At 41.6% G+C, this 27,637-nt stretch overlaps 1 protein-coding gene across 1 annotated transcript; it reads right to left on the bottom strand.

Annotated features, from left to right (window-relative positions):
• Positions 1-1,424: 1,424 nt before the first annotated feature.
• On the bottom strand, positions 1,425-27,490 carry slc15a2 (solute carrier family 15 member 2). Its single transcript, XM_020457528.2, has 23 exons — positions 27,357-27,490; positions 25,050-25,096; positions 24,615-24,702; positions 18,409-18,550; positions 15,800-15,892; positions 15,589-15,688; positions 13,577-13,667; positions 13,374-13,451; positions 9,716-9,798; positions 9,446-9,529; positions 9,065-9,154; positions 8,549-8,593; positions 8,284-8,319; positions 6,529-6,617; positions 5,554-5,635; positions 5,184-5,309; positions 4,671-4,835; positions 4,468-4,514; positions 4,157-4,264; positions 3,820-3,916; positions 3,427-3,570; positions 2,920-3,024; positions 1,425-2,639 (listed from the first exon to the last, which is right to left on the bottom strand). Exons 1-23 carry the CDS (start codon positions 27,370-27,372, stop codon positions 2,409-2,411), a joined length of 2,187 nt encoding a protein of 728 aa, XP_020313117.1. The 5' UTR covers positions 27,373-27,490; the 3' UTR covers positions 1,425-2,408.
• Positions 27,491-27,637: the final 147 nt, after the last annotated feature.

Here is a 27,637-nt window from a genome sequence, read left to right on the forward strand (position 1 = left end):
GTAGTCTATGGGCCAGGAGAAACTGTAATCTATGGTTCAGTTCTCTTTAAACATCCACTTCAAACTTCAGCTAACTTTAGCCACCACATGCTAACAATCAATGGAAGTGATGGGACATGTGAGCATGTTTTTTTCAATGGCCAAATCACCTTTAATATAAAACTAAATGTGGAGTTGATTTTAATTGATTTCAGGGGATTTTGACTTTTTACATGCTCTCTCTTCCATTGATTGTTAGCTTGTGGTGGCTAAGGTTAGCTAGCATTTGTTGTGGCTGTTTAGAGAAAAAATATAATTCAGGGTTCAGTTATCTTGGCCCATCGACTAATTTATGGGTTAAGAAACATGTAATATCAAGTTGTAAAATAGTGAACTACTCCTTTAAGTAAGTTCCCTCAATTGTTAAAAAGCATGAAAACAGTCATCTGTAAGTATATCGTTTTGGACTTAGTTGAGTAACACTTGAAAAGCACCACAACACTCATCAAAGAAGTAGATTGTAAATAAGTTCCCTTAAGTGTTAAAAAGGGGGAAGGAGATCAGTAAGACAGTTGACTTGAGTACCTGAGGTAGTGAAGGTAGATCATAGTAGTAAAACCTCTGACAGTGGCTCTTTTGTCCTCTAATACCACTGCTGAGATTCTCTCTGTGAAGTTAGCAGTGTTTTAGAGATTTGGAAACCACGGAATGAACTTCTGTTCTCTGCAGTGCCCACATGGGAAATCCTGCCTGGCTCATAGTTATTCCAGTGTTAGAGAAGGAAAAAGGAAAGAGATGCTCCTTCTTTTTCTACCCCCTTAGATATGGTTTATTGTAGTCTGTTATATGACTATTATAATCTTGGGGACTCAGTTCCATGAGGTCAAATCCAAGACAAGATTATTTCTTACATTCTTACCATGTTTTGTTGTCTTGTGCTATTAGTTTAATTCATTTAATTCTATACACACTGAGCAAATAGCACTCAAATAGCACTTAGAATTACTTTGTATGATCCTAATCTTTGTAATAATAGTGATATCTCTCAGACGTCGGCTACATTTTCTGCATTACATTCCCCAGCTGTTTACATCCCAAATGGCACCCTATTATCTATTTAGTGCACTACTTTTGACCAGAGCCCTATAGGTGCCATTTGGAACTCAGAGAGAATGGTAGAATGGCAGCCTGTTATGAAACAGTGATTAATGAAGGTTGTCTAAGGAGTGATGGATGTAATATGTCCATTACTAGGAAGTGGTGTGATTGCTTTCTGTCGGTAGTCATGGATCTGTGATAAGGGAAGGAAATCCCACGAGCCAAAACCATGAATGAGTAAAGATTATAAATGTGCAAACCGATTCCATCAACAGTGAGCTAGTCCTGCAAAGCCATAAGAGTAGTAAGCTTTCTAGTGACACCATCAGAAATAAAAGTATAAAATATTCAACTAGAGAAATGTACACCTTTTTATTTAGCATTTCATTTTTTATTTACAGGAAAATTACAAGAAAATGTTTCTCAAGATTAGAAAATGTTATGCTGATGATTAGGAGCAGCATGTCTTCTCTAGAGTGCCTTGAGACTTTTCCCTGACTCCATAGTTGTCCCCCGCAATGAAATTGGGGAGGGGACTGTGGATTTGTCTCCATCCTTCCTTTTGTTCATACGTTAGTCACACACAATATCTCAGACACCACCGGGCCAATTCTGACGAAAATTGGGTGAATGATGCGTCTTGCCGCAGAGATCCGGCTTTTACAAAATGACACTGATTGGCCAAGGCACACACAATATCTCAATTAGCCCAAGCTGGTGGCGCTGCATCATTTGTGCGGGACAACATGTTTACTGTTGCCTTTGTCATCTGTACTTTGGTTTAGTCAAGTATTACTGGACTTCAGTCTACTCCAGTTTTGTCTCAAGTAGCCAGTATGAAGAGGGACCATTTTTACAATGTTCTGTTATTGTGTTGTTTTTGGATAGGTTCCCTTTCATGTATCATTAACTGTAAGAGACAGTTGTGTTCCTTGTCTACTATGAACAACATTATAAACAGGAAGCTAACGTTTGTTTCATTATGTGCAGTACTGCAAAATTCTGTAAAATGTTACAAATTCACAAAAATGCAATTTATTTTGCCATAAAGTATTTCAACAATGTTGTTTTGTTCCTACTGGTCCTGGTTTCACCTGTGGATTTTGAGGTGTCTAGGTTGGAGTGCTAACTCTGGTTAGTACATAAGATCACACAGACAGGGTGTGACAACAACAAACTACATACAGTAAGGCTCAGTCAAAATATACTCAAACAGCATTCACCAAATCGTAATGCTTTGCTTAGATTTACCAATGCATAAAAACATTCCACAATAGGGGCTTACAGGTCTATCGAGGGGGAAGTCGTAACACAGTACGTCAGTCACCAAGCTACATCTTAGTGCGCTTCTCTATTGGGTTCAAGTACATACTGTTGTCTGTCTGGTCCATGTGGTATTTCTGGTTCTTTTTCAAGTTGTCTTCATCGTCGTCATTGACTGTCTTGTCTGGGAACAGCTTGTCTAGCTCGTCAGGATCTACGTAGGTGTAGAAGTAAGCCATGATGGAGAAGATGATGCAGACTGCCACCAGGAGGCCAGCGAACAGCAGGAACTCCATCCACTGGGAATTAGAAGTTCAACTCAACATTAAACACATTTAACACAGGCCTATGTTGTTATTTGAAGGCCATATTTATTACCCTGGTGTACTCTACTTGAGAAAGGGACCAAGACAGTAATGATGTTGTGATTGGTTGCCCTCTAGTGGACTACCACAGACATTTGGTTCTGTGTTTTTAACTGTTTTATGCTGTCTATGGGTTCAATGGTGCAATGACAAGATCTTCTAAACAGCACAGTGAAAACAAAAGCACTCTTCTACTACTGGGACTGAGACTTACCTGATCTAGACCTGCCCCCTCTGCGACGATCAGCACAATGACATTGCCAAAGGCTACAGTCAGCAGCCAGCCGGCCTGCAGCACTGACTTCATGTTAGCTGGGGCCTGTATTGAACATAGACCAAAATATTGTTTATCATTGGTGGGGAAAAGCAGGGACAGATCACACAGCTCTGGGTGATATTAACGATGATGCACATGTTCTTTACTCAAACATTATATTCTCTCCTTGTAAAGGCGGAATTCCAAATAATCAACCCATAACCTTGTAATCCCCCTATGCATTTCATGTAGATCTGAAAGGGTTCAGGTTGGTATAAGCAATATAGTTTTAGCTTCATCTTGCCCTCTGAAAGTCTAGGTAGAATTTTCATCATATTGGACACCCCAATTCTTTCAGATATTCAGAGGTACCTACAGTATGTAGGCATTTTAGGCTTATTATCAATACTCAACCAATAACCAATTACTAATCACTGCTGACCTGCGAGGAAGACAACTACTGACCTGTGAGTAGGAGAACTCGAGGCCTGTGATGGAGAACATGACTTCTCCCGCTGTGATCAGGACGTATTGTGGAATCTGCCAGGCTATGTGGACATTGTTGGCCTTCACATCCTCCATTTTCTGGAGAATGATCTCTCCGGGGTCCTGGAAAAAAAAGTAGAGGAGGTTAGTACTGTATGCCAGTGCAGGCACTGAAAATGCTAACAATACCAAGGTTGTGGGTTCAATTATCGCAGGGATCACATACACTTACTAGTTTAACTACCAGGTAGCTAGTACTGTGCTAGTCCAGGTATTTATAGTTATACTGGCTTCAGGCTGTAGCAGGAAACACATATAGTATCTACAGTATGGTATTTTGTGGTCTCATGTAAAGCCAGTGGCCTGACTCACTCCTTTGAGAATGACAGTGTACGAGGCTCCAAAGTCAAGCAGGCCCAGGGTGATGAGGAAATTCTGTGAGCCTGATGTACATTTATCATTTGTGTACCTGTGAGAGATGGGATAGGTGAAGGATTTAGAGAAGGCAGAGGTAAAAGTGATCTGTGGATACTGAGATATGATCTAGTATTGTATCTATTACCGATTTGATAATATATCAGTCAGATTTTCAATGTTAGAAAATTAGGAATATCAATTATAGGATATTCTGTCAGTGGACTGGGATGAGATACTTTAATATTTGTTAAGATGAACTGCAATGGAAAGGAAATATGCAAGTCATACTCACTCTTTTCTTTCCACACTGTTATGGGGAGATATGCCATAGTCAGCAGGTACGTAAAAATCCACAGCACCTACTGTTATGTTCACAGCCTCGCTCCGTGTGTTGATGAATCTGTTCGAGACAGTGACCATGTTAAATGCTTCAGCTCCAATACATTTGTAATGCAGGTATGCAGAGATGGGATAAAGTATATTCATTGATCTATAGCTGAGAGTCATGGGGAACATGTATTTTTCCATTGTACAAGATGATTCACAAGATGATGAACTCTTATTCTTTCCTCCAGTTAAATTCAGACATAGAAACATCATTACCTCAGGTACGCTTCCATTTTTTCACTTTTATGTATGTTGTCTGTCGCCTATATTATGAAACAATAAATAAAAAATAAACAGAACAGATCATGAAAGTTGGAGATACAGAAATGATTTCTGTAGTAGGCTATTAAGAAGAGCTACCACATCGTTCAATAACTTTTGTAATCATTATGGTGCTTCAGATCAGACTTCAGACTCACTAGTTGACATACAATCCCAGAACCATTGCTGTGCAGGACGAGAGTGTAGGCTTTCTGCTGTGTGAAGGTCTGGACACACTGGTAAAGGATTTCATTTTGTGTGACCGCCATATTGATGGTCTTGTTGTGTCCCCCTAGTTGAATATGCTGATATGCTGGTGGATCCTAATGGACAGACACAGAGGCAGAAAGAATTGACAAGGTTTATGTTCACCTATATAGCCAAAACAAAAGACACGCTGACCCCAGAAGAACACACTCCTATCTGGTAGGACTGCTTTCTGTAAGAGCTGCTGTCAACGTTTATAAATACATGATGTGTTATACGCATAGCATTATCAACTTAAGTTAAGTTCATAGAAATAGAATTACAGGAATGTACAAAGCCACCCAGACCACAGCAATTTGGCCACACCCTCATGGGTACATTAATTATATGGTTAGGTTACAGTAAAACATCCTGTAATGTGCTTTACTGTTGTATTGTTTTACAAAACTGCCAATCTAGTTTACCTCATAGGATTTGATGGGTTGTGAGAAGAGGTTACTCCCGGAGATGTTCAGTTTGACGTCACTGACAGCCAGATTGTAGACCTGTAGCAGACATTGTCCCTGTGGCGCAGGCTCCACCACCGTTTTCTACCAGAGGCAAAGATAAGATAGAGGGGACATTAGAATCAAGGTAGTCTCTTCCCATAGCTACAGCTGCTATAGGTAGGGTAAAACGCCATGATTCTGTCACTATGGATGTAAAGAGGTCATTTCAGAAGTTATTGAGAATTATGATAATCTTGCAAAAATACGATTAGGGATTTTTCTGGCCTTTGGCAAGTTATACAAATAAAATCTAAAGTGAAATTGAGCCAGAGATGTTTAGTCTTACCGTGACATTGACCTCCACCAAGGTGGCAGAACCGAAGGCCAGCGCTGCAAAGATCATACCCACAGCCATCTTCTTCAGCGGCCTGAGAAGAGATGGAAGAATCTGACAATCAAACAATCTGACCCCACACTACCCTTAGATACCTTACACTACACGTATAGACTTTTAAAGATGCCCTCTAGGATCTTAAGCACAACAAATTCGTTACATATAGTACGAATTGGATAACTTTTTCTGCATGACATAACAAAGCATACGAAATGGATGTATATGATTTGATGACGTAGTACACAAAACACGGGGACCCCTTTTGGCTTGTGAGCACCACTTTCAAAACTACTGGCTGAATTTATACAAACGTTCGAGAGTGCACCTTTAACAGAGTGCTTGACGGTCAACTCACATTGGTCAACATTGTCCCTAACACAGTTGTTACCACGTACTACTACACAGTGCTAACCAGTAGTACACAGTTGCTACTACACAGTAACAACAATTTCTGTTCTCAGAAATGACTAATTTGGTCAGTTGTTTTATATCTCTGTAGGAGAAGACGTTTGCACGACATTGTTTCCACGTATCTTTCACCCATCTCTATCACATGATAAGATCACAAGGTTTGGTAGAGCAGCTACAAATGTTTTCTTTATGGCCAACAGGCAGCTGTGTAAGCCACATGATGCCTGTTCTTGCACCATTCCTTACTCCCTTAGTTTCCTCATAAAAGATGACTGTGGAACGCTGTAGTGTCCACCGTCAGCTAAAGCTCCCGCTCGTTTAGAGACGGGCTGTATCTGAAAACGTAGCCTTGCTTCCTTCATCCTTGCTTCCCCAATTATCCTTAGATAATTGGGGAAGATGATCCAAGGTCCCTCCTCCAATGAGCTTTGATAGGAAAGGCAAGGAATTGAGGAAATAAGGACGGAAGAAGCAAGGATGAGACAGCTAGAGTTCAGACACACAAGGTCCACTCACGTGAGATTGATCCTACACAGGCCTATGAGTGGGTACACAACCATGTCAAAGATAGGCACAAACACGAGGATCAGCAGAGCGTTTAACATCTGAAAAAATAAGCAAGAACAAAACACAGGGCACACGCCTATAAATGACAATAAAAAATCCCCTAAAAATATCATAAAATCATAAAGATTAATGCAGCATACTTATAAAAGACACCAGTAAATATTTGTGCTCAATGTTCTCAATAAAAAGATAGCATTATGGTGGTAATATCCATTATAAAAGGGTTTGGGTTCAGGAGAAAACAAGTGTGATCTTAATCAAGGCCATGAGAGAGATAACCTATGGTTACAGTTCTAAACTCAGCAAAAAAAGAAATGTCTTCTCACTGTCAACTGCGTATATTTTCAGCAAACTTAACACGTGTAAATATTTGTATGAACATAACAAGATTCAACAACTGAAATATAAACTGAACAAGTTCCACAGACATGTGACCAACAGAAATTGAATAATGTGTCTCTGAACAAAGGTGGGGTCAAAATCAAAAGTAACAGTCAGTATCTGGTGTGGCCACCATCAGCATTAAGTACTGCAGTGCATCTCCTCCTCATGTACTGCACCAGATTTGCCAGTTCTTGCTGTGAGATGTTACCCCACTCTTCCACCAAGGCGAGGAATGGCCCTAACCCTCACCCTCCGATCCAATAGGTCCCAGACGTGCTCAATGGGATTGAGATCCGGGCTCGTCGCTGACCATGGAAGAACACTGACATTCCAGCCTTGCAGGAAATCACGCACATAATGAGCAAAACCGCAACTCGTCAGTGAAGAGCACTTTTTGCCAGTCCTGTCTGGTCCAGCGACGGTGGGTTTGTGCCCATAGGCGATGTTGTTCCCGGTGATGTCTGGTGAGGACCTGCCTTACAACAGGCCTACAAGCCCCCGGTCCAGCCTCTCTCAGCCTATTGCGGAAAGTCTGAGCACTGATGGAGGGATTGTGCGTTCCTGGTGTAACTCGGGCAGTTGTTGTTGCCATCCTGTACCTGTCCCGCAGGTGTGATGCTCGGATATACCGATCCTGTGCAGGTGTTGTTACACGTGGTCTGCCACTGCGAGGACGATCAGCTGTCCGTCCTGTCTCCCTGTAGCACTGTCTTAGGTGTCTCACAGCAAGGACATTGCAATTTATTGCCCTGGCCACATCGGCAGTCCTCATGCCTCCTTGCAGCATGCCTAAGGCATGTTCATGCAGATGAGCAGGGATCCTAGGCATTTTTCTTTTTGTGTTTTTCAGAGGTAGTAGAAGGCCTCTTTAGTGTCCTAGGTTTTCATAACTGGAACCTTAATTGCCTACCGCCTGTAAGCTGTTAGTGTCTTAATGACCATTCCACAGGTGCATGTTCATTAATTGTTTATGGTTCATTGCAAGCATGGGAAACAGTTTTTAAACTCTTTACAATGAAGATCTGTGAAGTTAGTTGGATTTTTACGAATTATCTTTGAAAGACAGGGTCCTGAAAAAGGGATGTTTCTTTTTTTGCTGAGTTTAGTGTAAAGATTATAAGCAGTAGTAATGTATTATGTACTGTTAGGAATTGAGTAACCTAACGGAGCAGGCGTTGAGAAACTATTGAGCGGAGACCCCATATCCATTTTTCAGGGGAAGCGGAAGTTAGGTTGAAATACTGTATCCCTGAAAACTGGAAACATCGGCTTTCTGTCGACCGCGCAGAGAGTGGGAAGAGAGTAAGGAACTGTAGGTACCTGCATTTGATCAGGCTTCAGGACAAATGTTGATCCCTGTAACATGGAGACCGATTTTACAACAAGATCTCAATTTCAGATTACAGTCAACGATAATAAAACAATTCAGAATACTATGAAATCATAAATATTGTACAATCATCTTTTACCACAGTTGTAAAGCACATTGCTACACAAAGAAATAAACTTACGAAGACCATTCACTGCGAGACTCATACCACTGTTGTTATGTACTGTAAATTGAAAGAAAGAAAAAGGAACTTACGAAGGCCATGTTCATCCGCGTGGCCTGGAGAGTCCAACGGGATCCCTACAGCATCACAAAACAAAGAGGGCTGAATGTTATCATGTTATCACTGGCCCATTCATTGTGTTCTATGGCACTGGATAGCTGGTTCGCCATCACCATTCACTTCAATGGCATAATCAGACCTCATTAATCCAATGTCCTTGGGTTCTAACATGCCTAATGGAAAGCCAAACTAAATGTTAGATGTGTGTTTGGAATTTGCAGTTATCCCTAATCAGATGGTAGTGTGGTGCTGTTTGTTGTTGGCCAGAGGAGAGGAGAGGAGCCTTAGGCAAGCAGAACTTGGGGTCCCAGAGGGCAAAGCTGGTTGAAATTACTGTCTTAACTTAGTCCATACCCATTGTATTGGACTGTATCTTGGGTTTCGGAATCATGAAAGGAATTGCTTAGGCCAGGGCTTTTTAACAGCGAGGGTGGTGATTACTGTTCTCGTGAGGCTGGTTAGGGTAAGTGTAAGCGTTGGGTCCTTACCTGCTGGTCAAACAGAGCCCAGAACATGGGCAGAGGGATGTAGAGCACTAGAACCCTTAGGACCATCTTAATCTCATGGATCAGACGTCTCTGTAGAGAAACACATAGGAAACCATACATTATGGGTCACTATCAGGAGAGACTTCTTTATACATACACATATACCTTCTCCTGTAGACGTTCACCTGTATGCCAGATCACCAAAGACTAAATGCAATTTTATGAAAATGTTAGGGACAATAGCGTTTTCTTATCTTTATATTATCTTATCATATCTTAATCTGAAACACAGTTAATGGGGGCAGTTAAAAGCTCCATGAAGTCATTCTAGTCGTCACTGGAGTTAATCAGAAAAAGTTATTTCATTCTTGATAATCATACCGGATACTTGTCCTCTGCCCAGTCCAGCCAGTGTTTCTTCTTAGGGTCATATTTAGAGCTCTTCCAACGGTTCTTGATGGCCAACTGTAGGGTGGAGGGAACAGGAGCAGTCATGGTACAATATTCAGCCCAGGGACAGAGGTTCATCTTTCTGTAATCTCAGAACCCAGAACCAAAGTGTGCTGGCCAGCAATGTTAACAGTCTGCCACGAGAGACATCTTTCTATGGAAGTATATGACTGCTGAGAGAGTGAGAGATGGATGACTTACCCCCATGCACTTACACACATCCAACAAGATGTTCCCTTCCGGTGGACTCTTCTTATACATCCCACTTCCAGAGATGAACACAACTACAAAGACATAAACATATAACGAGTGGAGTTTGAGTAGATGTTGAGTAGAAGTTGTGCTAAACTCAGCAAAAAAAGAAAAGTCCCTTTTTCAGGACCCTGTCTTCCAAAAATAATTTGTACAAATCCAAAATAACTTCACAGATCTTCATTGTAAATGGTTTAAACACTGTTTCCCATGCTTGTTCAATGAACCATAAACACCTGCACAGGATTGGTACATCCGAACATCACACCTGCGGGACAGGTACAGGATGGCAACAACAACTGCCCGAGTTACACCAGGAACGCACAATCCCTCCATCAGTGCTCAGACTGTCCGCAATAGGCTGAGAGAGGCTGGACTAAGGGTTTGTAGGCCTGTTGTAAGGCAGGTCCTCACCAGACATCACCGGGAACAACGTCGCCTATGGGCACAAACCCACCGTCGCTGGACCAGACAGGACTGGCAAAAAGTGTTCTTCACTGACAAGTCGCGGTTTTGTCTCACAGGGGTGAGGTCGGATTCACGTTTATCGTCGAAGGAATGAGCGTTACACCGAGGCCTGTACTCTGGAGCAGGATTGATTTGGAGGTGGAGGGTCCGTCATGGTCTTGGGCGGTGTGTCACAGCATCATGGGACTGAGCTTGTTGTCATTGCAGGCAATCTCAACGTTGTATGTTACAGGGAAGACATCCTCCTCCCTTATGTGGTACCCTTCCCGCAGGCTCATCCTGACATGACCCTCCAGCATGACAATTCCACCCGCCATACTGCTCGATATGTGCGTGATCTCCTGCAAGACAGGAATGTCAGTGTTCTGCCATGGCCAGCGAAGAGCGTAGATCTCAATCCCATTGAGCACGTCTGGGACCTGTTGGATCGGAGGGTGAGGGCTAGGGCCATCCCCCCCAGAAATGTCCGGGAACTTGCAGGTGCCTTGGTGGAAGAGTGGGGTAACATCTCAAAGCAAGAACTGGCAAATCTGGTGCAGTCCATGAGGAGGAGATGCACTGCAGTACTTAACTTCTCTAGGGTAGGGGGCAGCATTGGGAATTTTGGATGAAAAGCGTGCCCAAATTAAACTGCCTGCTACTCAGCCATAAAAGCTAGAATATGCATAATTAGTAGATTTGGATAGAACACACTCTGAAGTTTCCAAAACTGTTTGAACCATGTCTGTGAGTATAACAGAACTCATATGGCAGGCTAAAACCGGAGAAGAAAATCCAATGAGGAAGTGGAAATCTAGGGTTTGTAGTTTTTCAACTCTTGGCCTATCGAATGCACGGTGTCTATGGGGTCATATTGCAGTTCCCAGGGCTTCCACTAGATGTCAACAGTCTTTAGAACCTTGTTTGATGCATCTACTGTGAAGTGGGGGCGAATGAGAGGGGAATGAGTCAGAGGTCTGCCAGAGAGCCACGAGCTGGCCACGCTCGTTCACTTGAGAGTTAGCTTGCGTTCCATTGCATTTCTGAAGACAAAGGAATTCTCCGGTTGGAACATTATTGAAGATTTATGTTAAAAACATCCTAAAGATTGATTCTATACTTCGTTTGACATGTTTCTACGGACTGTAACGGAACTTTTTGACTGATCGCGCGTCATGAATTTGGAATACTGGGCTAAATGCGCGAACAACAAGGAGGTATTTGGACATAAATTATGGACATTATCGATCAAACAAACATTTATTGTGGAACTGAGATTCCTGGGAGTGCATTCTGATGAAGATCATCAAAGGTAAGTGAATATTTATAATGCTATTTCTGACTTCTGTTGACTCCAACATGGCGGATATCTGTTTGGCTTGATTTGTTGTCTGAGCGCTGTACTCAGATTATTGCATGGTTTGCTTTTTAAAAAATCAGACACAGCGGTTGCATTAAGGAGAAGAGGATCTAAAATTCCATGCATAACAGTTGTATCTTTTAGCAATGTTTATTGTGAGCAGTTTATGTCTCAGTTGTTGAATCTTGTTATGTTAATACAAATATTTACACATGTTAAGTTTGCTGAAAATAAACGCAGTTACAGTGAGAAGACAATTGTTTTTTTGCTGAGTTTATTATACATTGGTTATTAAAAAACTGATTGTAGGGCCTCCCGGGTGGCGCAGTGGTTAAGGGCGCTGTACTGTGCCATCAGACTCTGGGTTCGCACCCAGGCTCTGTCGTAACCGGCCGCGACCGGGAGGTCCGTGGGGCGACGCACAATTGGCCTAGCGTCATCTGGGTTAGGGATGTCCTTGTCTCATCAAGCACCAGTGACTCCTGTGGTGGGCCGGGCGTAGTGCGCGCTAACCAAGGTTGCCAGGTGCACAGTGTTTCCTCCGACACATTGGTGCGGCTGGCTTCCGGGTTGGATGCGCGCTGTGCTAAGAAGCAGTGTGGCTTGGTTGGGTTGTGTATCGGAGGACACATGACTTTCAACCTTCGTCTCTCCCGAGCCCGTACGGGAGTTGTAGTGATGACACAAGATAGTAGCTACTAAAAACAATTGGATACCACAAAATTGGGGAGAAAAGGGGGTAAAATAATAAATACAAAAAAAACTGATTGTAAATGTACTATGGCAATACAGTTTTATGAGTGTTGGTCTCCTCCAAAGCACACTCCCTAACTGCAAACAAACTATTGTCTTTCTGTCAGACCAAGGGGGAACTGAGGGGAGACGGACAGAGTTCCCAATGAGTTCCCGAAGTGAATTGGAATTCTAGGAGTTCCTAGATAAGCTTTTTCCACCCATGGTCATCCCCGAATGGTTAGAAGTAATCAAGGCCCTTACTCTCTGTTATAGTAAACTTCTTGACTACACACTGAAGAGTGTTGATGATGTGTGCTATCTGGGTAGATTACATTTGTTTAGGAACTAAAACAAATTAGCCAAAAGACCTACAGACTGTATTTACATATGTCAACAACATGTGTGTCCTGTTTGTATTGTTACTGTAACCCACCTACAGCTACATCAAGCATATGTTATAATGGACAGGACCAGCAATTAGCCAATACCAGCCATCTGTAAGTGTGTGTGTGTGTGTGTGTGTGTGTGTGTGTGTGTGTGTGTGTGTGTGTGTGTGTGTGTGTGTGTGTGTGCGTGTGCGTGTGTGTGTGTGTGTGCGTGCGTGAGTGTGTGCCTATGCATGTTTGTGTGTGTCTAACACAGTTCCGTGTTGTTTTGACTGGCGAGGCTCCATGTTTACCAGGCCCTACACACACATCGGTGTTCCTGCCATTAGGGTCTTTCTGCTGACTGCCTCAGAATCCCATTCTTCTTTAGGGTTCACTGCCTCTGCCAGGCTAAAGCATGCTCTATCAAAACAAACTCTGTTTTCCGACTCGGGGGCCACAGCCCCCCAATGTGACCCATAATGGTAGCTTGCCTATGTGAAAAGTAGCTCATGTATACACGTCTGCTGCACAACCAGGCCTGTGCTGAATGCATTCAATACATACTTTACCCAGCAGGCAAGGTTGTAATCTGGTAAAGTAATAACATCCTTTCTACCAGGTTTACTAACTGGGTATATTCTAGTCTCAAGTAGAAATCCAGACTGGCTTCATAAGAAGAGGTGTGAAGTACACTCACCTAGAGCAATGACCATCAAAATCGCTGGTACTCCGAAGGCAAGAGCATAGCAGTCACCACCAAAACACTGCACATCTCCTGCAAGTATAAGAACACACACACAGTACAGTTATGCTGTGCTATCTATGCAGCAGCCATATGCAATTTCAAAGGCCAAAGCCCTCAATATTAAGGTTAGGATTAAGGTTAATGTTGACACGAACCTCGCAATATTGGTGTGATGAGTGTCGATAAGACACTCCCACCATTGATGGACATGTAGAAAATGGAGAAGAATTTCCTCCTTTCATTTGTCTGAGGTGAGAGGGGAGAAAACCAATGATGGTGAACACTGTTTAATATCAGAAAATCAATTTAGATTAGTTCTTTTACAGCTCAATAAAGTTGTTTTCTTCCATTCATGGTTGAATTTCTATCATATTTCTACTTCAATAGCCCTTCAACAAAACACATTTTAGTAATCACAGATGTTAGATTGAACCATCCCTCACATATTGCAGTGACGGTATGAAAGCAGGGGTTGGAACTGAAAATAGTTTCTAATTATTTTGTTCTGAACAGAAGTATTATTATTTTTTCTTCGTTCCACTGTTCTGAACCGGTTCGGGCCCCAAAAAAGTAGATATACACTACTGTTCAAAAGTTTGGGAAAGAAGTTTTTGAAAGAAAAGCACATTTTGTCCATTAAAATAACATCAAATTGATCAGAAATGCAGTGTAGACATTGTTAATGTTGCAAATTACTATTGTAGCTGGAAATGGCAGATTTTTAATGGAATATCTACAAAGGCGTACAGAGGCCCATTATCAGCAACCATCACTCCTGTGTTCCAATGGCACGTTGTGTTAGCTAATCCAAGTTGATCATTTTAAAAGGCTAATTGATCATTAGAAATGCTTTGGCAATTATGTTAGTATAGCTGAAAACTTTTGTGCTTATTAAAGAAGCAATAAAACTGGCCTTCTTTAGACTAGTTGAGTATCTGGAGCATCAGCATTTGTGGGTTCGATTACAGGCCCAAAATGGCCAGAAACAAAGAACTTTCTTCTGAAACTTGTCAGTCTATTCTTGTTCTGAGAAATGAAGGCTATTCCATGCCAGAAATTGCCAAGAAACTGAAGATCTCGTACAACGCTGTGTACTACTCCCTTCACAGAACAGCGCAAATTGGCTCTAACCAGAATAGAAAGAGGAGTGGGAGGCTCCGGTGCACAACTGAGCAAGAGGACAAGTACATTAGAGTGTCTAGTTTGAGAAACAGATGCCTCACAAGTCCTCAACTGGCAGCTTCATTAAATAGTACCTGCAAAACACCAGTCTCAACGTCAACAGTGAAGAGGCGACTCCAGGATGCTGGCCTTCTAGGCATGTTTTTTTTACATTTAGCTTGACATTAAATTGCTTCACCAATCAGTGCGGATAGAACAGCTTGCTTTGGAGCGGGTAAGCGATTTAATCTGTATAGCAAAGTCATTAAGAGCTAATTGTATTTTGCCGTAACAGCATAGTTTCAATCATAGTGAAAGAAAAACAGTCAGTCACAGTGAAGGGCGTGAGATGCTACTGAAATTTTGCCAGCGGCTTCTATGGAGGAACGTCTTTGATCTTCAGCATTGGTTTAACGTTGAACCAGAGCAAACATTAGCTCTGGTCCACAAGCTAACAAGCTAACAAGCTTCAGAGGGGCAGCCTACACATAAATGCATACCCACTGGCAAAGATTTCCAGCTGGCAGCAATACAATTAAAATCCCATTTGACCTTTTGTAGTTAATAAATCCACTGTGAAATGTGATAACTATAGTATCCTTAACTAGCATTGAAAAAGCTAATCCATTCTTTTAGACAACTCTTCCTCATTTATGGATCATGCTTGTAATGTTGTCAGTTGGCTACAAAGTAACCTATGCTTCAGAGGGGAGGGGAACCCTACAGATAACGCATACCCACTGGCAAAGATTTCCAGCTGACAGGAAGACACTGGAATAAGTTTCTGAGTGACAGAGTGAGGGCTTTGCATAGGCTCTTTGTTGTAATTTTTGTGGGACTGGAAAAAAATGCCCGGAATGTAAAATGACTTTATTTACCATTTCCCATGCCTTTAAAATAAAGTTTCTGTTTCGGAACAGTATAGGTCACTTTTGTTTCCGGTTTTGGTTCTGTTCCCTGAAAAGTTCCAACCCTTGTATAAATTTTGGATATAATAGTCTCTTACATGCTCTTCATCAAACTGGTCACCTCCGAACGCTGCTACACAGGGTTTGATACCTCCTGTACCAAAGGCTATGAGGATCAGACCCACCATAGACAGTACTCTAGAACACACACACATACACACACAGAGCACAGTGTTAGATGTCAGATTGGTCAACACATTTACAGGGCAACATTTCTAGCTCTTAATCAATCAGTGATCAACTACTCACATGTGTATGGTTGAGTCCCCCACACTCGGTATGGCCCCAACAGACTTGACGATGTGACCGATCACATAGACAACAGAGAGGTAGATAATGGTCCTGTGGATGACATGACACACAGTAGTTACTTTCACAATTAGCTTAGAATAGAAAATAATAGAATAGAATAGAATACTTGAAACCACAATAGATCAAACAGAGTATATTTCCCTTTAAGGGATGAAAAGACTCTGAAATTTCCATCCCTAACTATAACATTTTCCGACAACATAGAACTGTAAAAGGGGGTTGCGTTGTAATCTACTGCAGAGATAGCCCAAAGAGTTGTATCTTACTATCTCAGTCTGTGCACAAACAACTGGAGCTTCTACTTAAATGTAGAAAAAAATTCACCTTTCCAGAAACAAGTCTCTCGCTGTTGCCGCTTGCTATAGACCACCTTCTGCCCCTAGCTGTGCCCTGGACAGCATATGTCAATTGATTGCCCCCCATCTATCTTCAGAGCTCGTGCTGTTAGGTGACCTAATCTGGGACATGTTAACACCCCAGACATCCTACAATCTAAGCGTGATGCCCTCAATCTCACACAAATTATTAATGAACCTACCAGGTACAACCCCAAATCTGTAAACACGGGCACCCTCATTGATATCATCCTAACCAACCTGCCCTCCAAATACACCTCTGCTGTCTTCAACCAGGATCTCAGCGATCAGTGCCTCATTGCCTGCATCCATAATGGGACTGCGGTCAAACGACCACCCCTCATCACTGTCAAATGCTCCCTAAAACATTTAATCGAGCAGGCCTTTTTAATCGACCTGGCCCGGGTATCCTGGAAGGATATTGATCTCATTCCGTCAGTAGAGGATGCCTGGTTATTATTTAAAAGTGCTTTCCTCACCATCTTAAATAAGTATACCCCGTTCAAAAAATGGAGAACCAGGAACAGATATAGCCCTTGGTTCACTCCAGACCTGACTGCCCTTGACCAGCACAAAAACATCCTGTGGCGTACTGCATTAGCATCGAATAGCCCCCGCGATATGCAACTTTTCAGGGAAGTTAGGAACCAATATATACAGGCATTTAGGAAAGCAAAGGCTAGCTTTTTCAAACAGAAATTTACATCCTGCACAAACTTCAAAAAGTTCTGGGACACTGTAAAGTCCATGGAGAATAAGAGCACCTCCTCCCAGCTGCCCACTGCACTGAGGCTAAGAAACACTGTCACCACCGATAAATCCACGATAATTGAGAATTTCAATTTCAAGCATTTTTATACGGCTGGCCATGCTTTCCACCTGGCTACCCCTACCCTGGTCAATAGTCCTGCACCCCCCACAGCAACTTGCCCAAGCCTCCCCCATTTCTCCTTCACCCAAATCCAGATAGTTGATGATCTGAAAGAGCTGCAAAATCTGGACCCCTACAAATCAGCCGGGCTAGACAATCTGGACCCTCTCTTTCTAAAATGATCTGCCGAAATTGTTGCAACCCCTATTACTAGCCTGTTCAAACTCTCTTTCATATCGTCTGAGATACCAAAAGATTGGAAAGCTACCGCGGTCATCCCCCTCTACAAAAGGGAGAGACACTCTAGACCCAAACTGCTACAGACCTATATCTATCCTACCCTGCCTCTCTAAGGTCTTTGAAAGCCATGTTATCAAACAGATCACCGACCACTTCGAAACGCACCGTAACTTATCCACTATGCAATCTGGTTTCCGAGATGGTCATGGGTGCACCTCAGCCACGCTCAAGGTCCGAAATGATATCATAACCGCCATCGATAAAAGACAATACTGTGCAGCTGTATTCATCGACTGGCCAAGGCTTTCGACTCTGTCAATCACCACATACTTATCGGCAGACTCAACAGCCTTGGTCTCTCAAATGACTGCCTCGCCTGGTTCACAAACTACTTCTCAGACAGAGTTCAGTGTGTCAAATCGGAGGGCCTGTTGTCCGGACCTCTGGCAGTCTCTATGGGGGTGCCACAGGGTTCAATTCTCGGGCAGACTATTTTCTCTGTATACATCAATGATGTCGCTCTTGCTGCTGGTGATTATCTGAGCCAATGACTGGAACAAAATGCAAAAATCACTGAAGCTGGAGACTCATATCTCCCTCACTAACTTTAAGCACCAGCTGTAAGAGCAGCTCACAGATCACTGCACCTGTACATAGCCCATCTGTAAATAGCCCATACAATTACCTCATCCCAATACTGTTATTTATTTTTTGCTCCTTTGCACCCCAGTATCTCTACTTGCACATTCATCTTCTGCACATCTATCACTCCAGTGTTTAATTGCTAAATTGTAATCATTTCGCCACTATGGCCTATTTATTGCCTTACCTCAATTATCTTACATAATTTGCACACACTGTATATAGAGTTTTTCTATTGTATTATTGACTGTATGTTTGCTTATTCCATGTGTAACTCTGTGTTGTTGTTGGTGTCGCGCTGCTTTGCTTTATCTTGGCCAGGTCGCAGTTGTAAATGAGAACTTGTTCTCAACTAGCCTACCTGGTTAAATAAAGGAGAAATAAAAAATTCAAAAATCTATATCTATTTTTGAAAGTGGCTTCTACATCTAACTCACTTGAACTTGCCCAGCCAAGAGTCAGCGATGAGGGCCCCCAGCACAGGAGTGAAGTAGCAGAGGCTGGAGAAGGCATGGTACACTGCTGTGGAAAGGTTCGGGTCCCAATGCAGGTAGTTGATGAAGTACAATGTCAGCACCGCTACAATGAAACACAGTGTGCACCAGGTTAGGGATCAGAGTTTTGCAATATAATAATGTGGCTAAACAGTCTTCTGTTCTTATTTTCAATTAGCGTACAATACAATTCACCCAATACAATTTTGAGACCTACTATCTCACTGACTACTACAATGTATTTTTTTATATATGAGACTACGTAAACTCTTTGCTACTGAAAATAAGGATGAGATTATGTAAACTCTTTACTACTGAAAATAAGGAAACACACTTAAAACCTTTTAAACTTTAAGTCCCCTATTTAGGAGACTTTCGTTATAATGTAATTGTTTTATCAAGTCATATCAAGGTTATTGGCTTATTAATCAACTTCTGTTACAGTGGGTTTTCATCAACAACGAATTTGACTGCTTCAATTAATTTAGCCTCAAATTACTCTGGGGGATCCGGTCATATATCCACAGCCATTGGAGACTTGGGAGTACCACCTTATCGCGCATTCACTGATTGGATTGTCTGTCAATTTGTGTTGGAACGGTACATCACTGGTACATCACAGGCACATAAGCTGCATATAGCTGCAAACTGAGAGTCTACTGGAACGTTAGAAAGTAGTTCCATCGTTCTATGACAAACACACATCAATTTATATAGAATTAAATTTAAGAAATTGAACAGTTTGAAGATGTGAAACAAAACCACTTTGTTCATCACAGAGGGACAAACTTAAAAATAGATGAAAGATGAGATTGTGATGAATCAGTAGAGTTGCTGGCCAACACTGTGTTACGTTCACAGGGGAGCGAGACTACAACGAATGAGAGCAGTCCACTAGGACTGAGAGGTCCACCAGTCGTTAGATTTTCCCTGACCAATAGTTACACTTGAAGTCAGAAGTTTACATACACTTAGGTTGGAGTCATTAAAACTCGTTTTTCAACCAGTCCACACATTTCTTGTTAACAAACTATAGTTTTGGCAAGTCGGTTAGGACATCTACTTTGTGCATGACACCAGTAATTTTTCCAACAATTGCTTACAGAAGGATTATTTCACTTATAATTTACTGTATCACAATTCCAGTGGGTCAGAAGTTTACATACACTAAGTTGACTGTGCAGCTTGGAAAATTCCAGAAAATGATGTCATGGCTGTAGAAGCCTCTGATAGGCTAATTGACGTCATTTGAGTCAATTGCAGGTCTACCTCTGGACGTATTTCAAGGCCTACCTTCAAACTCAGTGCCTCTTTTCTTGACATCATGGGGAAACCAAAATAAATCAGCCAAGACCTAGAGACCTCCACAATCAGCCAAGAAATGGGAGACCTCCACAAGTCTGGTTCATCCTTGGGAGCAATTTCAAAATGCCTGAAGGTACCACGTTCATCTGTACAAACAATAGTACGCAACTATAAACACCATGGGACCATGCAGCCATCATACCGCTCAGGAAGGAGACGTGTTCTGTCTCCTAGAGATAAACTTACTTTGGTGTGAAAAGTGCAAATCAATCTCAGAACAACAGCAAAGGACGTTGTGAAGATGCTGGAGGAAACAGGTACAAAAGTATCTATATCCACAGTAAAAAGAGTCCTATATCGACATAACCTGAAACGCCGCACAGCAAGGAAGAAGCTTGCAAGCCAAAGAACACCATTCCAACCATGAAGCACAGTGCATTGGTGCAGGAGGGACCGGTGCACTTCACAAAATTGATGGCATCATGGGGAAGGAAAATTACGTGGATATATTGAAGCAACATCTCAAGACAGACATCAGTCAGGAAGTTAAAGCTTGGTCGCAAATGCGTCTTCCAAATGGACATTGACCCCAAGCATACTTCTAAAGTTGTGGCAAAATGGCTTAAGCACAACAAAGTCTAGGTATTGGATTGGCCATCACAAAGCCTTGACCTCATTTCTATAGAAGATTTCTGGGCAGACCTGAAAAAGCGTGTGCAAGCAAGGAGGCCTACAAACCTGACTCAGTTACACCCGCTTTGTCAGGAGGAAGGGGCCAAAATTCACCCAACTTATTGTGGGAAGCTTGTGGAAGGCTACCTGAAACGTTTGACCCAAGTTAAACAATTTAAAGGCAATGCTACCAAATACTAATTGAGTGTATGTAAACTTCTGACCCACTGGGAATGTGATGAAAGAAATAAAAGCTCAAATAAATCATTCTCTCTACTATTATTCTGACATTTCACATTCTTAAAATAAAATGGTGATCCTAACTGACCTAAAACAGGGAATCTTTACTAGGATTAAATGTCAGGAATTGTGAAAAACTGAGTTTAAATGTATTTGGCGAAGGTGTACGTAAACTTCCGACTTCAACAGTATATAAAACATTATTAGGCAGCACAAATCTTATAGCATGTCAATTGTAAATGTTCATAGCATGACATTTGAAAATGAAATCTATGATGTGACTTTCTAACAGTGTAAGGCATTACAACCTACTGTTCATGGCACTCTCATGAAGATATGTTTTATATGCCCATCCACTTAACATTGACGTTCAATGTGTGGCACCCTTTTCCCTATATAGTGCACTACTTATTAAAACACTACATAATCAATAGGGTGTCATTTGGGATGCATTTATCTCTTTTTTCTTTAAGTGTGTTTCACAGGAAAGGATGTAAGTCAGGCAGTCAGACAGAAAGACAGAGAGACAGACAGACAGACAGACAGACAGGGGGTCTAGATCAAGTGAAATGAAGTTCAGGTCTGAGGCCAAAAGGGATACATATTGTGGACCCTCTGTCAAAATGGCCTCATTGCCTTATTGCATTTAACATGGGTGTTTGCTGCTTCTCATGACCAGGGCCATGCACAGACATGCTCAAAATAACAAATGACACATCAGATCCAACTTAAAATGTGGATGTCTGCCCGGCACCCTTCCTGCCACCCACAGCCAGTGGCCACTGCATGCAAGTCAAACGAGTGTGCTCTTGGGGCGGAGGAGGCGATTCAAGAGCTTATGAAAGTATCTAGCTTGATGTGCAAAGCGTTACATTTAAAATGAAAAGAGACTCAAAATAAAATGTAAAAGTACATTATAACATTTTTTTAAATCCATGGAGCTACAAGAGCACTTTCATAGGAGGGCAAAAGGGCAGGTGGTCAGGCACTGGTTGAGCCCCAGTGGAAGCCACTAATTGGCTGAATACTGGACTTTTCTTTAAGAAGATATATCACGTGATCTGTGCATTTGAACAACAGCATACATACACCGACTTCAACCGAATGATCGCTGCTGCACATGCTGCCAATATTTTGAACAGATTAGATTATACTATTTAGAATGAGCAGCTAGCTCACGTCACAAACTAATAAGTGCACCAGGAAGAACACAACAAGCATTACTTAACTGGGGATATCTAGCTAATATAATGTCACAAAGCATGATGCACTAGCCAGGTAACTTTCATTCTGAAATAACTTCATATTTCTGAGTTAGTCAGATATTAGTTTAGAAAGACTTGAAATTGGCATGGGAGCTAACTAGCAAGCAAGTTACTAGCAGCTATAGCTAGCTAGCTAGCTGCTTATCAAAGTTGGGTAACTAGTTAATTTGACCAAAAAATCTACCAAACTATTTCTCAATGTTTCTCAAAATTACTGTAGCTGGCTAATTCATTTGATTACGCTTTATGATACACACAGTTGTATCCTGTTTTAGTCCACACAACATGTTGCCCTGTCACTTATAGTAGAACCTGATGAACAACATGGTGGGAAAAAATAAAATTGGTCATGCTTTTTGTGTTAAAGATCCGCTATGGGAAAGTTCTAGCTAGTGTATCCCTGTCCTTCGACACTTGTTGGGTGTAGTTGTTAGGTTTATCAGGTCCCAGGCTACCATGACTGTTATGATTATTTATTTACATGTTAATTACAATTCGTTTTTTACTTTAGGGCCATCTGTACCTGATAGAGCAGATCTAGTCTCACATGCGGAAGTAAGCCGTCTGATGCAAGAGAGTCATTGGTAGGGAGACTAGGGCAGAACAAGATGTTGTGACTGAACAGACGCACATTTGAGGGGCCCAGAATGGTCCACTTACTTTTTGCTATTATAATTTATGCTCCTGAGATTTCATTGGGTCAGTTCGCCCTCATAAGCAAATAGGTGGAAAACCATCCATGTTCGCATGCGCCCACGGAGGTAGAGCTGCTGCTGCTGGCAGTTACTGAGGGGCAGAGTAGTAACTGAACAGCTTGTTTTGAACAATATATTTTTGAAACATGAAAAAGTACATATTTACCACACTTTTATGAGGATTTAAAGCATAATCCATGAATTATATATATTTTATTTACACTGAACATGTAAAGTGTAAAGTGTTGGTCTTATGTTTCATGAGCTGAAATAAGATCATAAAAAAATTTCATATGCACAAAAATATAATTTCTCTCAAATTACATCCCTGTTAGTGAGTATTTCTCATTTGCCAAGATAAGCCTGACTGGTGTGGCATATCAAGAAGCTGGCCTGCATACTCACCAGAAATATAACGATTGAGCATGTTTAGATGCACTGGATCGACATGAATGATAGTGTGTTCCAGTTCCCACCAATATCCAGAAACGTCGCACAGACATTGAAGAGGAGTGGGACAACATTCCATAGGACACAATCAACAGCCTAATCAGCTCTATGCGAAGGAGATGTGTCGCGCTGCATGAGGCAAATGGTGGTCACACCAGATACTGACTGCTTTTCTGATCCACGCCTTACCTTTTTTTAATGTATTTGTGACCAACAGATGCATATCTGTATTCCCAGTTAAGTGAAATCCATAGATTAGACCTAATTCATTTATTTCAATTGACTTCAATTTACATATATGAACCTATATGTAACTCAGTAACATTTTTGAAATTGTTGCATATTACATTTATATTTTTGTTCAGTATAGTTAAAAATATATATTTTTTGGACCAGTCAAAGTGGGGCGCTGCCCCTAATGCCCTAATGGGAGGGCCACAGCTGTTGAACCCTATCTGTGTGTAACCAACTTCACATAGCCACCCAGAAGAAAGGCACATGGACACCCACACATCAGATTGACTCGGTTTTTATATGCAGTAAAATATATTAAACAGTGATGACAGGGCGGTCACAGCCACACGTTCACTGGTTAGGTAGAACACAATATATATTTTAGATAAGAGCAACAGTAGTGATACATACTCTCAGTCTGAAGTGATATTAATCCATAAATACAGAGCACAAGTACAACCCTTTTTACATAAACCTTTTAAGGTAGTAAGAAAATAAACATTCACTTAATATTTCAATAAACCACCAGCTAGCAAATCACCTGCAAGCAATAGATAGAGTGACATTGTAGTGCAGTGACCAACGCTGCTAGTTAACTCGTCATTAACATGGCTAGCTAAACAAGCAAAAACTCGGTTAATTTGCCGAAATAAGTCTTAAATACATTAACGGCAAAATAAATATATACATAGTCACATTCGTTTTTGACATCAGGATATATGAACCCGTTTTCCAAAGACACTATTGTGTTATACAGTTTTAAAACGTATTATATACAGAGGAAGGAGACACAAAAACGCTCTCAGAATACCTCTCTCACACTGAAGAGCAGGCAGACCAACATCCCAAATAGGGGAGAAGCACTCAAAACCCACCAGTTGTTCTTTCATAGAAAATAAGTCCAAAGACCTCTCGTATTGCCAACCTTACTACAATGGCAGCAAATATTCTTATGAATTCAGCAACACATAATGAACGGAAACTTTATTTATATCACCCCTTTTCCTGAAGTGAATGGTTTCACCTACTACTCCACGAACTGCGGCGGTCTTTGATCTCTACATTGCACGCGAAGTTGATGGAAACTCTACATTTTCACTTTGTCAGATGTGCACTTGCCTGCTCATTTCGCTTGTTTGTGTCTTAATTAGGTGAACTATCTTTCAAGCCATTGTAGGAGAACCATTCTTAATAATGTTCTTAGTTAGGTTCTTACTTAGGAGAACAATTGTATTATATTCTTAGGTTCTTAGTTAGGAGAAACATTCTTAATTATAGGTTACTATACCTTTCATGCCATAGTAGGAGAAGCGTTCACAGAACTCATTCACCACTATAAAGGAGATGCTGACAGGGTAGTTGGTCCCACATAGTTTCTGAGAAGAAAGGAGAAAGAGAGACAGAGGGACAGAGAGAGGGGAGAAGGGAGCGAGAAAGAGAGTGAGAGATATAAATGCAGAGAGAGCGAGGGAGAGAAAAAAGAGAGCGAGTACATAAAGACTGTATGCACAGTTTACTGGAGTATCCAATATCCATTCTACAATCAGTTAAAAAATACAATTATGACATTATCCATTCATGGTACAAAGAAATGACAAGTCTAAGGTCTGAAGAAGAAGAAATTATTGTTGAAATGTTGCTCAACTAAGAAACCCAGAAAACAAAGACAGGACCATGGATATAGTGCAATGAAACATGAATGTAGAGAAATATCAAAAATTACCGGTGATTTGCTTGTCTTTCCATTTTCATGAATTTTCAACTCATGTTCTGTAAGGAAATCACAAAATAATTTAACATTGGAGGTATTGCATTTACAAGATGCATGTACATGACATGACGTACTGTATCTACATTTAAAGTAAATGTCCAGTATTTCCAGATTTTTATGAAATAAGACCTATAATTAATTACAATATGAGTGAAATCGTTTTCCTTCCACTTTTTTAAATGATGTATGATAAAAAAGCAGCTTTTCTGTGTTGGAATGGTGTGGGTGTAGCCCAACAACAGAATGGTGTGGGTGTAGCCCAACAACAGAATGGTGTGGGTGTAGCCCAACAACAGAATGGTGTGGGTGTAGCCCAACAACAGAATGGTGTGGGTGTAGCCCAACAACAGAATGGTGTGGGTGTAGCCCAACAACAGAATGGTGTGGGTGTAGCCCAACAACAGAATGGTGTGGGTGTAGCCCAACAACAGAATGGTGTGGGTGTAGCCCAACAACAGAATGGTGTGGGTGTAGCCCAACAACAGAATGGTGTGGGTGTACCCCAACAACAGAATGGTGTGGGTGTAGCCCAACAACAGAATGGTGTGGGTGTAGCCCAACAACAGAATGGTGTGGGTGTACCCCAACAACAGAATGGTGTGGGTGTAGCCCAACAACAGAATGGTGTGGGTGTAGCCCAACAACAGAATGGTGTGGGTGTAGCCCAACAACAGAATGGTGTGGGTGTAGCCCAACAACAGAATGGTGTGGGTGTAGCCCAACAACAGAATGGTGTGGGTGTAGCCCAACAACAGAATGGTGTGGGTGTACCCCAACAACAGAATGGTGTGGGTGTAGCCCAACAACAGAATGGTGTGGGTGTAGCCCAACAACAGAATGGTGTGGGTGTAGCCCAACAACAGAATGGTGTGGGTGTAGCCCAACAACAGAATGGTGTGGGTGTAGCCCAACAACAGAATGGTGTGGGTGTACCCCAACAACAGAATGGTGTGGGTGTAGCCCAACAACAGAATGGTGTGGGTGTAGCCCAACAACAGAATGGTGTGGGTGTACCCCAACAACAGAATGGTGTGGGTGTAGCCCAACAACAGAATGGTGTGGGTGTACCCCAACAACAGAATGGTGTGGGTGTAGCCCAACAACAGAATGGTGTGGGTGTACCCCGACAACAGAATGGTGTGGGTGTAGCCCAACAACAGAATGGTGTGGGTGTACCCCGACAACAGAATGGTGTGGGTGTACCCCGACAACAGAATGGTGTGGGTGTACCCCGACAACAGAATGGTGTGGGTGTACCCCGACAACAGAATGGTGTGGGTGTAGCCCAACAACAGAATGGTGTGGGTGCACCCCAACAACAGAATGGTGTGGGTGTACCCCAACAACAGAATGGTGTGGGTGTACCCCAACAACAGAATGGTGTGGGTGTATACTGGTCCATAAAAATATTAATTCAAGTAGACCGCTGATTGGCCAGCTCATCCTCATCAGGAAATAGTAAGCATTTTTTAAATTCCTGTTTGAGATATAGATTTGAGGTGGGGTTTTTGAAGTGTTTTTTTCTACAATGTAGGCTTTGGCCACAAGTACCAGTATAGGATAGGACAACATTATTTGAGTATGAGTATAGGATAGGACAACATTATTTACAAGTACCAGTACAGGATAGGACAACATTATTTGAGTATGAGTTAACAGAATATGAACTTTTAAAAGTGAGATTTTTACTGGACAGTTACTTTAAGCATAATCTCTCATAAATGCAGGCCTTCTGTCAAATGCAATGAAATCCAACCCGTATTGCAGTATTCACGCAGTGACAAATACTAGTCAATAAGGTGCATAATTTCTGGGAATAGCCATACTGACTATTAATAATAAAATAATAATTAACGCCAGACTACTCATTATTATTACGCTCTATGGCCTATGAGAAGAGAGTGGTTTATGGTAATAATAGGTCAAATTAATACAAACGTTCTGATGATGCGCCTGTTGACTCAGTTCCATTGCAAATAGACAGATGTGATGGAAAACATATTCAGAAGTTTTGCAGTGAAAACCAAACACTAAATGCAAAATGACCAATTCCACATATTTCAGCATTTCTATAAATCGAGCACATGTTACACATTTGCCTACATCCATCCATCTTGTCAAGCATTGGCATGCATAACGACAGTCATTCACCATTTGTCACTACAAAAAACTGAAAACTATTGATAACAAAGTTTGTGTGTAAAACTCTTTCCTTCAAAAATGCATGGACCATGGATAAAATAAAAAGACACGCATTACCCTTTCGTTTCTCCATTTCCTCTGTTTTTTTCTGGAGTGTTTTTGGCACACTAGCGTCGCATCGGTCGATGGACCTCTTGACGTGAGTCCAAGTCCGTTCCTCTCTTGTCTGTGACTGAGCGCACTGCGCAGCATTGGAAAACGCAGCTCTCTTATAACATATGTTCAACCCGTTAGTTAATATTCGACTCCAGATCCATGAATTTCTGACATCAAGGGCTGTTCTGTACATATCTGCTACTGTCAGCAGAATAGCAGATCTTACTTTACTTTCATATAGC

This window comes from Oncorhynchus kisutch, linkage group LG2, assembly GCF_002021735.2.
Source record: "Oncorhynchus kisutch isolate 150728-3 linkage group LG2, Okis_V2, whole genome shotgun sequence".
NCBI lineage: Eukaryota > Metazoa > Chordata > Actinopteri > Salmoniformes > Salmonidae > Oncorhynchus > Oncorhynchus kisutch.